Genomic DNA, 13293 nt, shown 5'->3' on the forward strand with positions numbered 1-13293 from the left:
TGCTCGCTGACTTGTAAGGGATGTTTTGCAGATGTTCGTTCGCACTAATGGGCGAACTGCGTTACGGCCTGAACCTTGTTTACAACCGTATTTCCCAAATTTGCAAAGGTTACCCTCTTCTTCTGCGCAGCCGGGTAAAGAATATTTAGTAAAAACTTTATTTGGAATTGCAGGCCACATGGGGTAGAACTCTTCTTGCGCTATGCCGTTTTAGGCCAGCTAATGGCGCCGCGCGGGTACGAAAACGGCGGCAGGTACCTTTGCTACTCGACTCTTGATCAAGCATAGCGCGACTTTTGGTACCCCTTTCCCTGGTCCTCTCTTTCCCCCCCGCCATTTCTGCAAAGGAAGCGCTTCACCCCCTGGAAGGCGTTTTGGGATAGTTTAACTCTCATCTTGTCCGTCCCGTGTAAGTAGTGGTGGTGGTGGGCGTCCACTGACGTTTGTTGATTCTCGGGCTGGCACCAAAACATATAATATATATACTATATTATGTATATTGATTTGCACTTATATCCCCGTCTTACATAACTCAACCCTTTGCCGCTATCTCTTTTTTATTTTTTTCTCCGAATCATCATTCATCTTCGGTGCGAACAAAAAAACGGAACTGGCTGACCTTACAACTATCGTCGTCCGTTATCAGACCTTGTCTTGCTAGATCTTAGCATAGAATCTTTCTCAAGTCACGCAAGTCATTTCACCACCCTCTCCTTGTTTTGCTTTTACCTATGGCTCTAGTCGCACCCTTCGCGGCGGCTGATTCGACGCCAATGGTGACCGCATCGTCTTCGGCCGCTGCCAATTCCAATCCTCATTTTTACCCATTTTCGTCAGCTTCATCGTCACTCGAAAATCAGCCATTTACACCTTCTTCTGCTGCCATGGCTTCTACAGCTACAGCTACAGCTGCCGCCGCCGCGGCAGCGGCTGCTGCCGCGGTCGCAACCGTGATCTCGCCTGATCATCACCACGTTTCGTTCTCCAACCCGTTTGCCACCTCCACTTCGCCATTATCATCCGCTTCTTCTAATGCTGGCACGCTTAGACGGTACAGCGCTACCAGCATCACGTCGAGTCCGATGTCGCCGTTTGAGTTTGGATCGTCGGTCGACGACGACAACGCTGGCGCCAGCGCTGGTGGCGGCCCCGGCGCCTTGTCACCGCCTTCCTTCTTAACCACGACCGAATCTGATTCCTTGTTTAACCCCACGCACTCCTCTTCCACTGCTGCTGTTAATACGGCCACGATGTCTTCGTCTTCCTCATCCGACTCTATCATCTCCATGCAACATTACGGTAGATCTTTTCATCACAACCACTCCCACTCGCCTCTTTCCTCGTTCTCGCTGGCAGCCGTTAGACCCCACCAGGAGTCATCAACGTCTTCATCAATCATGTCATCAATGCCTGATCCTGATAGTTTACTACCGACCACCGACCTTACTCATTCGTCCAACATCATGTCCGGCAGAAGGGTTTCGCAGGCCGAAGCCGTATTTGCCTCTGCCATGATTGATCAGCCACTTATTGATCCCGCATCATTACTGGCTGATAATGCTTCTGCGCCAGCAGTTCGGTACTCACACGTGTCTTACCAAGATGACGAGAACGAAGCAGTAGCTGCCGCCACGGCCGCGTTGGTTGGCGATTTACGGCCACAGCCTTCTCTTGCCATGCAACAACCACCTACTAATTCCTTCATGGACACTCGCCGAATATCTTTACCCATGCTTGCAATGACATCGGAAATCAAGCCTGATGGATCACTGCCGATTCATGCCAGGCGAAAGATCCATCATCGCAGCAGGAGTACTGAACAGACTCCCATTATTAATGAACACCTTCCGCTGCGGTCGCATTCAATCTCGTTGGCAAATGATTTTCATCGGTTTGGTCTACATGGTGTCATCACTAACCAACCCCAACCACCACCACCACCACCACCACCACCAGCAACATCAGCGGCGGAATTATCTGATTCTGTTGAACATCACCCATTCACTCCGGCCTTGGGTTTGTCGTTCGACATGCAAAATCAATATCCAATGCTCTTCAATGCCAATTCAACAGGCGAAATGAACTCTAACATTCTTACTCAGGTGTCAATTGAGGCTCGTCATCCGCTAGATACTCAGATGCCGTCAATTCAGTCAACCGAAACGTCACCAATGCCATTCCAACAGCAACCGCAACAAGAGCAGGCTCGCACAACGTTGTCGGACTCGGAGTCCGATGAAGACTTTTTGCCATGTGAAATTTCCCGATTACCAAAGTCCATTCTTTTCAACGGGAACAAGGCAATCCAGACTCAGATCGGCAACCAAGTACCGGGACCATCTGAGCCGGACGGCGGCTGCAAAAACACGAAAGCGGCTGCGTTGATGACAACGTTTAATTCGAAAATTTCTGGCAGTGCTCAAAAGAAGCATAAATGCCCGGTTTGTCACAAGAGGTTTACGAGGCCATCAAGTTTACAGACTCACATGTATTCACACACGGGTGAGAAACCATTTATCTGTGATTTCAATGGCTGCGGGCGGCATTTCAGTGTCGTGTCAAACTTAAGAAGGCATAAAAAAATTCATTCGGTGTCCAATTCAAATCGGGAATGATTATAAAGAGGAGCTTACTTTACATTTTTTTTTATTCACATTTTTTTTTATACATATTCGATCTCCGTTCGTGAGATTGTGTTGGGGAAGGGTTTTTTTTAATGAAAAATTATTGGAAATGGGAATAATTGGGGTTTACGGTGTTGATTACGATGTTTATTACGGTGTTTACGGGTTTTTTTTTCTAGTGGGTTCTCTTTTTTTTTGGGTGTTCACTTTCATGTATTTGTATCCAAATGGATCGTATAATTAATTTTCTGAATCAATGGTGGTGTTTTTTTTTTTAATTGTAAAAATAAGTTGAACGTGTCCCACATATCGAACTGTCGTACATTGCGGTTACATAGTTGCTGTTCAGTTTTAAAAAAAAAAAAAAAAAAAAATTTATAGTTCAACATTAAGGTATCGGTATAAAAAGAAGTTGCGGCAAGAATATGCGAGCCACTGATTAGCCAAGGTGAATAGGGCAGGGAAGTGTAGTACGGAAGAATTTGCACAGCCCTTCTCCCCCAAACTTATACCACAGTTGCTGTGGTTGGCTGTTGAAACATGACAAGCGTCAGTATTCTGAAGGTACACACTTTACGTACTACTTGTACATTGTATAGGTACCACCAATACGCACGCACGTACGCGCATCAAAAAAAAAAGTACTCTCGGTGAGTTAAGTACGCACAAAGAATCGAAACAGTCTATTCGTATAACCAAAATAAAAAAAAAAATAAAAAATTAGAATCTCCAAAACCAAAAGCGTTTTTTCTATATTACGATGTATATATCGCCGTGTTGGAAGAAATGATGATGAATGCCCAAAAAATTAAACAAAAAAAAAAAGAACAGTTATAAGCTAAACACGGCTTTGACGTTAACATTTGCGTTTCTAATCTGATCTTGTGATTGAATTAGTCGTAATTCTGAATGCTTCATGTCCATGATCCTGCGTTCCTTGGTACCAATCGCCGGTCGCGCGTATGAGCCATGAGAATCTGCCACTTTTTGCTCTTCGGCTTGATTATATGCATTCGTAAGTCGGGCAGTGTTTATCAACACGTTTTGCACGATGGCGGAAACGTCTTCAACTGCTCTGACAAATGGCAATTCAGACTTAACCCATGACTGGAGCGAATTACTGTTGCTAGCTGTCTTTATGGCCGTGTAGTGATGAAATCGGTCAGTCATGATTGCAGCGAAAAGATCACCCGTGCCGGTGAAATATGCATCAATAAATGGCAACGTGAGATAAAATTTTACCTTGCTGCCATCGGGCGCAATCGTTTGTCCGGCGCATATAAATTCAGACCTGTCCTTGTTACTCGGTAAAACAATGGATGAAATCACAATGTGTGGAACCGCGTATTTTTCATATATCTTATCTAACGCCAAGTCGATATCGGATTTTTGTTGAAATTGGCCATCTAATCCTGATAATAACTCGGCTTCAAACTGATTCGGCGTGATCACGGTGGCCAATGGTAATAATGATTCATAAACCGGTATCACGTCAGGTGAAACGTACAACTTGTTTTCATCACCCATGACCGGATCCAAGATCCAAATTAATGCAGGATTAAGCTGTCGCAAGTTTCGAACCACTTTTCCAACTTCGGCAACTGCTTCCGCACCGGGGATGTAACCAGTCAATACCGCATCATAATCAGTTAATGTGTTCATTTGTAATCCGTCAAACCAATCTCGAATATCCTGAGCAGAATGCCGGATGCCCTTAATTTGTGTATAACCGGTATGGTTTGAAAACGAAACCGTGTTTAACACGTCCACGTCCCAGTACAACACTTGCAACGGGAACGTGGCCGCACGATTTCCCACGTAGCCGTGAACAACATGTGATTGAATCGACAAAACTCGCTTTAATGAATCAACAGCTAAATTTAAAAAAAAAGGAAAAGAAAAGGGCTCCCAAAAAAATCAGCAAGAATTCACCATCGAAAAATAATACATAATTTCATTCCCTTCACAAATAGAATGCTTACAATCTGTCATGCCACCTTCTTTATAATTAAATTCCTCCTTAGAGGCCGTGGTTATATTATCTATAACTAATCGAATTGATGTAACTTTTTTCTTGTCATCTCGAGATATTCGAGAGTTTACTCGCTTATCGCGCACCCCATGGGTGACTAATACAAAGGGTCTTCGTGATCACGTGAAACATGTAACCGTAACCACTGCTACTCCCAACTACAAACTACAATTGTGATAATGCTAATAAAAGTTGCGAGCAAGCATCACTGCATCAGCAAAGTTGGAACCAAATAAAGAGAAAAACATGTAAAAGAGCCTGGCAAATTGTAGAATGCCACATGATAGTTAGCCGTATCATTATCAAGTAATCGTTTATCCCTGCTCCTTCTACTCAGTCAAGATTTTTTCTATTCTATTCTATTCTATTCTATTCTATTCAATTTTCTTTTTTTTTTTTTGCTTGCTTAGGCAAATCATACCATACTCGCATGGGACATTTATTTTTTAGCAAAAAAATGCAATGCATAGAACTGAGACATATGAGACAAGGACATAATATACCGGTACCGTCACCGAGATGGAACAACCGCCTCGAATTGTGAAGTTAATTTTTTCATATTTTTTTTCTCTCATCCACGTGGGGATTTGTTTGGCTTAGAAATTGAGCAAATTCGAAAGACGTTTGCATTGAACTACTTTTTTTTTTTTTTTTTTGCCTTTTTTTTTTTTTTTTTTTTAAATTTATGTAAAGATTTTATACAATCTATTGATACCTTTCCAAATGGCCAGAGCAAAAATAGAACGAAAATAGATTTAGATTCCCATGACTCACTGACAGGTGGTATTGTGTATACTTCATGCAAGGGCAAAAAGAAAAAAAAAACTTAACCCTCGAAATAACTTGAACTGTATCGGGTGTTTTTACTGAGTTCGATCAAGTTTGATCGTAATTTCAAAACTCAAAAGACAAAAGACAATCAAAAAAAAACGGCTCCGAGAAAGATCAGTCGATACAAACCATGAAGTGGTGGCGGTGGGCAGTGGGGCAGTTACAAATGGCAGTAAAAAAACAAAAACCATGTCTCATACTCCGTTCATGCACGCTTGGCAGTATGGCCGTATATACTTATGTATCCCGACTAAATACTTTCAAGGAAAATTGTAGTCGTATCTATCATGAACAATGTAATAATTCTAAATCCCTAATATCGTACCGAGTACAAAGAAACGTATACTCTCAAATTTGATGCCGTACCCTCTTCCCCGCATTTGGGCAAAAAGCGTCTACGGTAAACAAACCTTTTTTTCTAAAAAAAAAAATAATTTGTTCCAGTTTCTCATGTTCGTGTTCGGCTGTTTTCAGCAAACAATATAGTCTTTGCCAGTTAGCCGATTCCACCTGAGTTTCAAAAACCAACTGAGTTTGTCTATTTCGTTTAAGTCAAGTACGTTTAGTACTCATACGCGTCTTGGCGAACTAAAATATATATATATATATATATAAATAAACAATTGTGAAAATAGTGGCAATACGGATGGTATAATAAAAAACTTTAATGGCTTGGCGGTGAAGTCATAACTCTTCTTAAAAACATTAATCACCATACACCCATACGTCTTGACCATAAAGTCGTTATTTTGAAAACTAATGTGAAGTATAACCTGAGCAAAGGAAGAAGTGCAGTATATATGGATACCGTAAAAAAACAACGGTTCCATCGGGTCGTATCGAGTCGGGGGACAATATCGGTTTTTGGAGAAAACAGACGAAACTCATGATCAAGTACGAGTTTATGCTGAATAAAATTAATATTAACAAAAATGAAAAAAGTATATAATCTTTATTGCTAAGTCCTTCTATACGTGGTTTCATGTTCATAGAAATGTACGTAAACAAATAAACCATAACTTACTTCTAACATGTGTCACTGCTGTTTAACTGCACTACGTTTTTATAATGGCATGGGTTAGGGTGATATATAATTTCGCGATATGAGTATTAATTTTTCAATTTCTGCGCCCACGCATTTATATAAATTTTACTTAGCTTCAAAAGTCGAAAGAGAGAAGCTGGCGGTCATGTCACTTGTGGAAGTGATTGGGAAGGAGTCGCAAGGTGGACACCATCATGGCGCCGGCAGGCGCAAGACGCAAACAAAATCACTGCAATCGAATTCTTCCACGATCCAGCGCGCGATCCAGCGCCGCCTGAACGATCTGGAACGAGAAAATTATCATGACACGATCAAGATAGAGTTGCCTCGCACGTTCGCGGGTAAGACAGTGGCCACGCGCAAGATCTTGACGTCGCGGAAAACGTTGACGAACTTATTCGACGAGGATGAGCACGGTGCGGCAGCGTTCCAGAGCGTGGCAGCGCAGCCGTCTGTGTACCCTGGCCGTCACCTATGCAGTGTGTGTGGCTATTGGGGGACCATTACTTGCACGAGATGTAGTGCTCGGTATTGCTCATTGGCTTGCCAGGATACGCATCGAGAGACAAGATGCTTAAAAGTCTACGCTTGATGTGAAATGTCGTGTTCTCCAAGTTCTTTTCACGGCGCATCACCGAAAAGACAGAGCAAAAAAAAATGGCATAATAATTTTTTTTTTCTCGGCGATTGCACTTGAACTAATTCTGTTCAGTCAATCACAAGCTGCATTGGCAGTTTCCGTTAGTTGTCAAATGGTATTCTCAATTTGTCTTAGCACATCAGGGTAACAACACATTTGGCAAGATTAGAATAATCAGGCATTGTCGCGTCACGTCTTTTTTCAGAAACGGCATTGTGGGATTTCTATTTATTGTTTTAGGAATTTTTTTTGCCAAATTAATTTTCGAGAATGCATCATTTGTTGACACTGACTCATTCAAAACGGCGATGAAAAAAAATTTAAGATCAAGGTTACACGGGCACCTCTTTTCCCTCTTATGTGACAAGGTTTTCTCATTTGACTTTCGGTACCACCCAGCCGACATAAATGAGTGTGATGAATCTTTTTTCGGTAATTAATTGATACATGGAATTTTTTCCCCTCCCTAAAGCAGCATGTCGAATTCATATAGTTTTGCCTTTTTCGTTTCGTTTGACTATTCATCTCCGGCGGACCGCCGACTTAGATAATGTGGCGCGATGGCTTGGAGCCATTCTAACTGAATGGGTGAAACCATTCGGGCATAAGCTTTTGTCGTAAAAATCTGATTACGGTTAGCCAATTTTGATTTGTTTTTGGTTTCTCATTTCGGTCTTAGCTTGATAAAAACTTACATATTCCGTGTACATGATGGCTTCAACTTTTTTTCCGAAAACACATGAGGATGGATGAATATTAATTGTCTAAAAATTCACAAAAAAAAAAAAAAAAAAGGAGAAAAGTTAGTTAAAGAAGATTTATCGAAGGATTTCTGCATTCCTTACCTGGCCGCTGGATATGGTGCGAAATGTTCGGTCAGGCATGGAAAGTGCCGTGTTGCCGACAAACCCTTTTAAGAAGCATTTAACAATTTCGTCAAACAAATCCGATGGCGCAAACTGTTTTCCGTTATCGATGTTATCTTTGTTTGATTTGAGATACCGCTCTAATTGTTTCCGAATGTCCTAAAACAGAAGAAATCTTTCTATTAGCAGGGTTACGACGTGTGGTTGCTTCTGTTTTGTCCCACATACTTCAACATTAGCCATGGCACGAGCATTGATGCATAGTTCCTTGCACCATTCTCTTTTGTCGTCGTTAGATTTCAAACTTTGATAGTGCAATACGTAATTTCGCAATACGATCAGATCACCCATGTTCCCGCTTGCTTGCACAAATGGCAATCGCTTGTCATTAACTTCTTCTCTTTTATCCGGATGAGGATTCATAATCAAATTCTCGATCGACAAGCATGACACAATGTCGAGCACCGGTTGAGTAATTCCTGAATCGATCGCATGTAGCAGTACTGATGATAAATGTGGCGGCAATGGCAAGATTGCCATTTTCTTGCCCAAATGTGTGATCTTTCCTTCATTATCCAATGCTTTTAGTAAATACAATTGCGTCAATGCGGTCATGACTAAAAAAAAAAAATTATTACTCCAGTGCACTTAACATGGCAAACTTTGCAATAACTTACTTGCACCCTTCTTGGGCCGTTCAAGCCAATTCCAACCAATAATATCATCCACGCCAGCTGACTTGAGTGTCAATATCGGGAACGAAACATCACATCGTTCAATCTCGGGTTCACCCTGGGGTCGAAGCGTATGATAATCATGTTCGGTATATAATCGATAACATTTACCTGGTGCTTCACGACCAGCACGACCGAGTCTTTGAGCCGCGTTTGATTTTGAAATCGGGGTGGTTAATAAACTGTCTAATCCCAAATCGTGCCTCCACACTTTAACCTTATGCGTGCCTCCATCAATCACGTATCGAACGCCTGGGATGGTGAGCGAAGTTTCAGCAATATTGGTAGCAAGTACGACTTTTCGTTTATTTGGACCAACTTTGTCAAAAACATTCTGTTGTTGTTGTGGAGGTAAAGCTGCGTACAGTGGTAAAGGAACAATCTAAATATATATATATATAAATAAGCAACTCCGACTTGTTAAATTTTGTTTCCAAACAACATACCTCTGGAACACCCTTGGGCATTGCTGATGAGACGCTGTTTAACAAATCCGTCGCCTTATCGATATCTTCTTGACCTGACAAAAACGCCAAAATATCACCAGTTGGTTCGCCAATGTTGATTTGAATCGCGGTTCGAACCGTGGCATCCACTAAATCTTCAACCGGCGTGGGCAAGTAATGCCGTTCAACCGGGAATCTTCTACCTTGCACGTACAATACTTGTGCACCTTTGAAAAAATGAGTAAATTTTTCCGCATCTAGAGTAGCTGACATGACAACTATTCGCAAACCATCTCGCTTTTGAACAATGTCATTTAAAAACCCCATCAACAAGTCCGTAACCACGGTTCGCTCATGCGCTTCATCAAGGATTACGGTCGTGTATTGACCCAGATTTGGACGCAGCATAAGTTCACGGAGTAACATGCCATCAGTTAAAAACTTAATTCGGGTATGCGCATTGCTCATGTTTTGAAATCTGACTGTGTATCCCACCTGCATTCATATCAGCATATGATAAGAGCCAGAGAACCATCAAACTTACTAGTTCTCCAAGTTTAGTCTTTGTCTCATCAGCGACTCGCTTTGCTAAATTAATAGCTGCTACCCTTCGCGGTTGAGTTACAGCAATTCGTTCATGTTTTGGGTTTAATGCTTGAATGATCTGAGGAACCTCTGTAAATTTCCAAGAAACAAAAATTATTAAAACCAAAAAATTTAACAAAAAACCTAAAACATAAAACCAAGCTTAAAATCATACATACGGGTCGATTTTCCACTTCCTGTTTCACCAATCAGAATTGTAATCTTGTTCTGTCGTAACTTCTGTTCGAGCGCATCGCGTACTGTTTTAAGATTAGTTCAGTCATGCGTTACAAGACTCAAAAAAAAAAAAAAAAAAAAAATTACTCCGTACCGCTTAAAATTGGAAGCTGTGACATTGTGCCGTTATAAAGTCAAGTTTGTAACCTTCTATACCATCACTTTTGAGCTGCAAGTGTCTTGAATTCGCTCTGCTGGTGGTTTGTATTTATGTTTTTTTTCCCTGAAAATCTAAATTTTCTTTTAAACAGCAGCACTAAGCCGCACAATTAGGGGTTCAGGGTTTTTATCTACGACGGCAAAAACATAAAGTGAGTTAATTGTGTTGATTGTTTAGGCTGCGAAAGCACTGCAATTTCACGGCAAATGGATTCTTCTTGACATGTGATCAAGTGCAAATAAGCTAAAGAATGCGAGTTGCACGCAAGAAAGGATGAAATTGTCTTGATCATGACATGAAACGGATTCTTCAATGTGACATTCTCATAAGAAAATTGTTGAATATATATATATATGTATATCTTAAATGCATGCTAACAAAATACAATAACAAATTAAAATTATTAATTAGCCATCAACTTCCATCTTGTCGTCATCCTTTATTATGGTGGTTTCTTCAAAAATGTCGAATGGCACAACGTTCACAATTGGCTTAACTTTCTCTGCGAGAACGGCAGTGGTACCTTTGGCAAACTTATATGATTGTTCTTTTTCCACGCGTACGTTTGGCGTGCGATAGTTACGATGCAATACAGCCGGCTATTTAATCGTTAACATTGCCGCGTATATTCATATCAGTGAGAATAAGCACTTACCTTGTCAACCTCCATTACACACATGTCAACATTGGAACCGGAACCCAACTACAAACCAGTGTTAGCTAATGTTCAACCCCCCCCCCCCCCACAAAAAAAAAATATAAGCACATACATCGTTCCAAATACCAGCCTCAATGGCTTCTGCGCACAACTCCATTGCTTCTTGCTTTGTCAGCTTCTCTTGCCATTTGCTTTCTAACACGGCCATGGCTGCCATGGACCCGGAGCCCAAGGTCAGATAATATCCAACATCTGTAGAACCGTGTGCATGAATAGAAAACAAGCGAGGTCCTGTAAACCATTAGCACTTCTGAAACGTTTTTTTTTTATGTCGCAGTACCGAGTAAAGCGAGAAATAGTATCATACCAGTTGGATCGACACCAGCAACAATCAAGTATGCTCCAATATGACCCTGATATTTAAACAAATGTTGTTTTAATAGCGTAAGCAAAGTCACTACTCGTGGTTTTCTACCAGTGCTGAGCGCATGAAGTTCTAAAGTTGATGACATGAGTTGCGTAACCATTTCCTACCACCACAGTTAGATCGATGCCTTGTCTTTTTCGTAATGCTCAAAAAAAAAAAAACATATAACACGTACGCAATCAGCAGCAGTTCCAGCACCGGCACTGTTATACCATGAGTATCAAAATGGATTGTCATATAACTGATTTCAACTTACCACCAAATCGTTGGTGAAATTCTATGCAACTTTTCGCAGTTCTTATCCGCCACAATATCTCCTCCAGTAGCCCGAGTATCCGCAGCAATCTATTTGCCAAAAGACACAATTTTAGCATTCCAATGTCATTACTTGTTGGTCTATGCTTAATGAGACTTACAACTACTCCGCCATCGAATCGACAACCAACAATGGTGGTACCTGTTGACGTAGCTTTCGGTGCCGGATAGCCAGACTGGGCTAAAAAGTTATTTCTTTGAAAGTTGTCAAAACTGAAACCTGGCATCTTTTAACAAATAATAAGTAATCTGGCCTTAATTACTATACTGATTCCTTTTATAAATATAATCTTTTTCGAGTATGGCCGATGGAAGGAAACACGGTAGGTGCTGATGATTCCAAACGCCGCGCGGGCCCATCGCAGCGTACAATCCCCTTAATGTCAGCATTGTGCTTGGGATTAACGCACGTAATGAAGTCAAGAGTTGGATGATATTTACATAACCATACATTTTTTAATAATAAACGTTATCCTATAATTATATTCCTATATTATATGATACATGCAACAGCTAAACCTCGTTCTTCAAAGTTAGAGGTACATTGTTAAACGAAGATTCAGCTTCCTTAGCTTCCCAAAACAAGGGCCCAACATTGTGGTTGCCATGAAACGTCCACCCAGTTTCCTTAACTTGATACAAGTTGATGGAACCGCCAGAAAATGCGTCACTTGCGTAATGTTAGCATTAGCACTTCTGAAGCTAATCATTAAAAGTAAACATACCGGTGAGTTGCAGCTAAAATACTTCGCTTGCCAAGAGCAAGTGCTTCCTCATCTGTTAATTCCCACTTGTAACCGCTGTCCAAGACGCCGTATGCGAATGTCTGGCCAGAGCCAACACAGAACAGGTCGCCTTTCAGTCTGGTACCGTCACTATCAACATAAAAAATGGATGGGCCTTCCAATTTGGTGTATCCGCAAATCATAGTTCCCATTGATAATCCCATTCCTTTGTATGAATAAATCAAGTTCGATAATATCTTACTCGCAGCAGCAACACTGATTCTCTTCTTCTCTCGCAGTTCATGAAGTCTGCATTGAACGCCTAACCAGGTTTCCCAAAATTGACAGTCAGCAGCACCACCAGCCATGGTTCCGAGCAAGAACGGGTTAATCTCAATAACTTTCTTCACGGTTTGAGATGCAATCCAGTTTCCAGCTGTGGCACGAGAATCAACGGCAACAACCTGAAATTTCACAAGGTTAATTAAAAATCTAAAAGTTGAAAAATGAACTGAAATGTTTCACAGCATGTCAACGTACGATACCACCCTGATATCTAAAGGCCAAAGTTGTAGTACCGTGCGCAATCTTGATCTTAACATCTGGATTTGAAGCATCATCTGTATGTGCCCTTAAAAATTCTGCAGGCTGTAATAAAAATTAGCGCCTTTTCTAACTCATATAGTGTGCTTGATTTCATACCTGTGAGATCGGTGGTAAGCTCATCACTGGAAGTGATGATAGGGCTGACTGGTCATATAGTTCTTCTTCTCTGAAATCTTCCTCGACCGTAGACGGTCCAGAAAATCTAGCAACAATCGCATCCATATTGATGTTATCTCCCGTAAATCGTTCGTAGATGGTGGAAGTGTTGATGTCTGGCGGCAAAGAGAATGCTTGGTTAATGAAGCTTTAGCTGAATATGATGATGACCCGTGAGCTTTCATACATACTCCGCCGTTCCTCAT

The 13293-nt window shown here is 41.3% G+C and overlaps 6 protein-coding genes across 6 annotated transcripts; 2 read left to right on the forward strand and 4 right to left on the reverse strand.

Annotated features, from left to right (window-relative positions):
- Positions 1–1355: 1355 nt before the first annotated feature.
- On the forward strand, positions 1356–2600 carry V1514DRAFT_264709 (uncharacterized protein; the record flags this gene model as incomplete). The annotated part of the gene is made up of 2 exons (XM_066924788.1): positions 1356–1905; positions 2074–2600. Coding segments are annotated over 2 exons (1077 nt in total), but the record flags the coding sequence as incomplete, so codon positions are not given.
- An 855-nt stretch (positions 2601–3455) lies between these two features.
- Positions 3456–4616, reverse strand: V1514DRAFT_318983 (Ribokinase-like protein; the record flags this gene model as incomplete). The annotated part of the gene is made up of 2 exons (XM_066925912.1): positions 3456–4498; positions 4607–4616. 2 exons carry the CDS (start codon positions 4614–4616, stop codon positions 3456–3458), a joined length of 1053 nt encoding a protein of 350 aa, XP_066784373.1.
- A 1495-nt stretch (positions 4617–6111) lies between these two features.
- Positions 6112–7169, forward strand: V1514DRAFT_328063 (uncharacterized protein). The gene has a single exon (XM_066927099.1). It carries the CDS (start codon positions 6591–6593, stop codon positions 7122–7124), a length of 534 nt encoding a protein of 177 aa, XP_066784374.1. The 5' UTR covers positions 6112–6590; the 3' UTR covers positions 7125–7169.
- Positions 7170–7689: 520 nt separating this feature from the next.
- Positions 7690–10159, reverse strand: V1514DRAFT_341783 (P-loop containing nucleoside triphosphate hydrolase protein; the record flags this gene model as incomplete). The annotated part of the gene is made up of 9 exons (XM_066929070.1): positions 7690–7797; positions 7868–7936; positions 8018–8197; positions 8267–8655; positions 8716–9154; positions 9219–9713; positions 9763–9893; positions 9983–10063; positions 10135–10159. The coding sequence occupies 9 exons, from the start codon at positions 10157–10159 to the stop codon at positions 7690–7692; spliced, it is 1917 nt and encodes a 638-aa protein (XP_066784375.1).
- A 327-nt stretch (positions 10160–10486) lies between these two features.
- V1514DRAFT_328071 (nucleophile aminohydrolase) lies at positions 10487–11908 on the reverse strand. The gene is made up of 7 exons (XM_066927100.1): positions 11702–11908; positions 11542–11630; positions 11461–11488; positions 11226–11388; positions 10971–11149; positions 10856–10903; positions 10487–10799 (listed from the first exon to the last, which is right to left on the reverse strand). Exons 1-7 carry the CDS (start codon positions 11825–11827, stop codon positions 10608–10610), a joined length of 825 nt encoding a protein of 274 aa, XP_066784376.1. The 5' UTR covers positions 11828–11908; the 3' UTR covers positions 10487–10607.
- A 144-nt stretch (positions 11909–12052) lies between these two features.
- On the reverse strand, positions 12053–13273 carry V1514DRAFT_328073 (nucleophile aminohydrolase). Its single transcript, XM_066927101.1, has 4 exons — positions 13028–13273; positions 12866–12973; positions 12326–12789; positions 12053–12270 (listed from the first exon to the last, which is right to left on the reverse strand). The coding sequence occupies exons 1-4, from the start codon at positions 13151–13153 to the stop codon at positions 12114–12116; spliced, it is 855 nt and encodes a 284-aa protein (XP_066784377.1). The 5' UTR covers positions 13154–13273; the 3' UTR covers positions 12053–12113.
- Positions 13274–13293: the final 20 nt, after the last annotated feature.

The sequence above is a fragment of the Lipomyces japonicus genome, assembly GCF_038497905.1.
Source record: "Lipomyces japonicus strain CBS 7319 unplaced genomic scaffold V1514scaffold_11, whole genome shotgun sequence".
Lineage (NCBI taxonomy): Eukaryota > Fungi > Ascomycota > Lipomycetes > Lipomycetales > Lipomycetaceae > Lipomyces > Lipomyces japonicus.

Coding starts and splice junctions, on each gene's coding strand:
- V1514DRAFT_328063 (XM_066927099.1), top strand. CDS start 6,591: ATGAGTATTAATTTTTCAATTTCTGCGCCCACGCATTTATATAAATTT.
- V1514DRAFT_328071 (XM_066927100.1), bottom strand. CDS start 11,827: ATGCCAGGTTTCAGTTTTGACAACTTTCAAAGAAATAACTTTTTAGCC. Junction 11,631..11,701: donor GATTCGATGGCGGAGTAGTT/GTAAGTCTCATT, acceptor TTTGGCAAATAG/ATTGCTGCGGATACTCGGGC. Junction 11,489..11,541: donor ATTTCACCAACGATTTGGTG/GTAAGTTGAAAT, acceptor ATGGTATAACAG/TGCCGGTGCTGGAACTGCTG.
- V1514DRAFT_328073 (XM_066927101.1), bottom strand. CDS start 13,153: ATGGATGCGATTGTTGCTAGATTTTCTGGACCGTCTACGGTCGAGGAA. Junction 12,790..12,865: donor TTAGATATCAGGGTGGTATC/GTACGTTGACAT, acceptor GTGAAATTTCAG/GTTGTTGCCGTTGATTCTCG. Junction 12,271..12,325: donor ATTTTAGCTGCAACTCACCG/GTATGTTTACTT, acceptor ACATTACGCAAG/TGACGCATTTTCTGGCGGTT.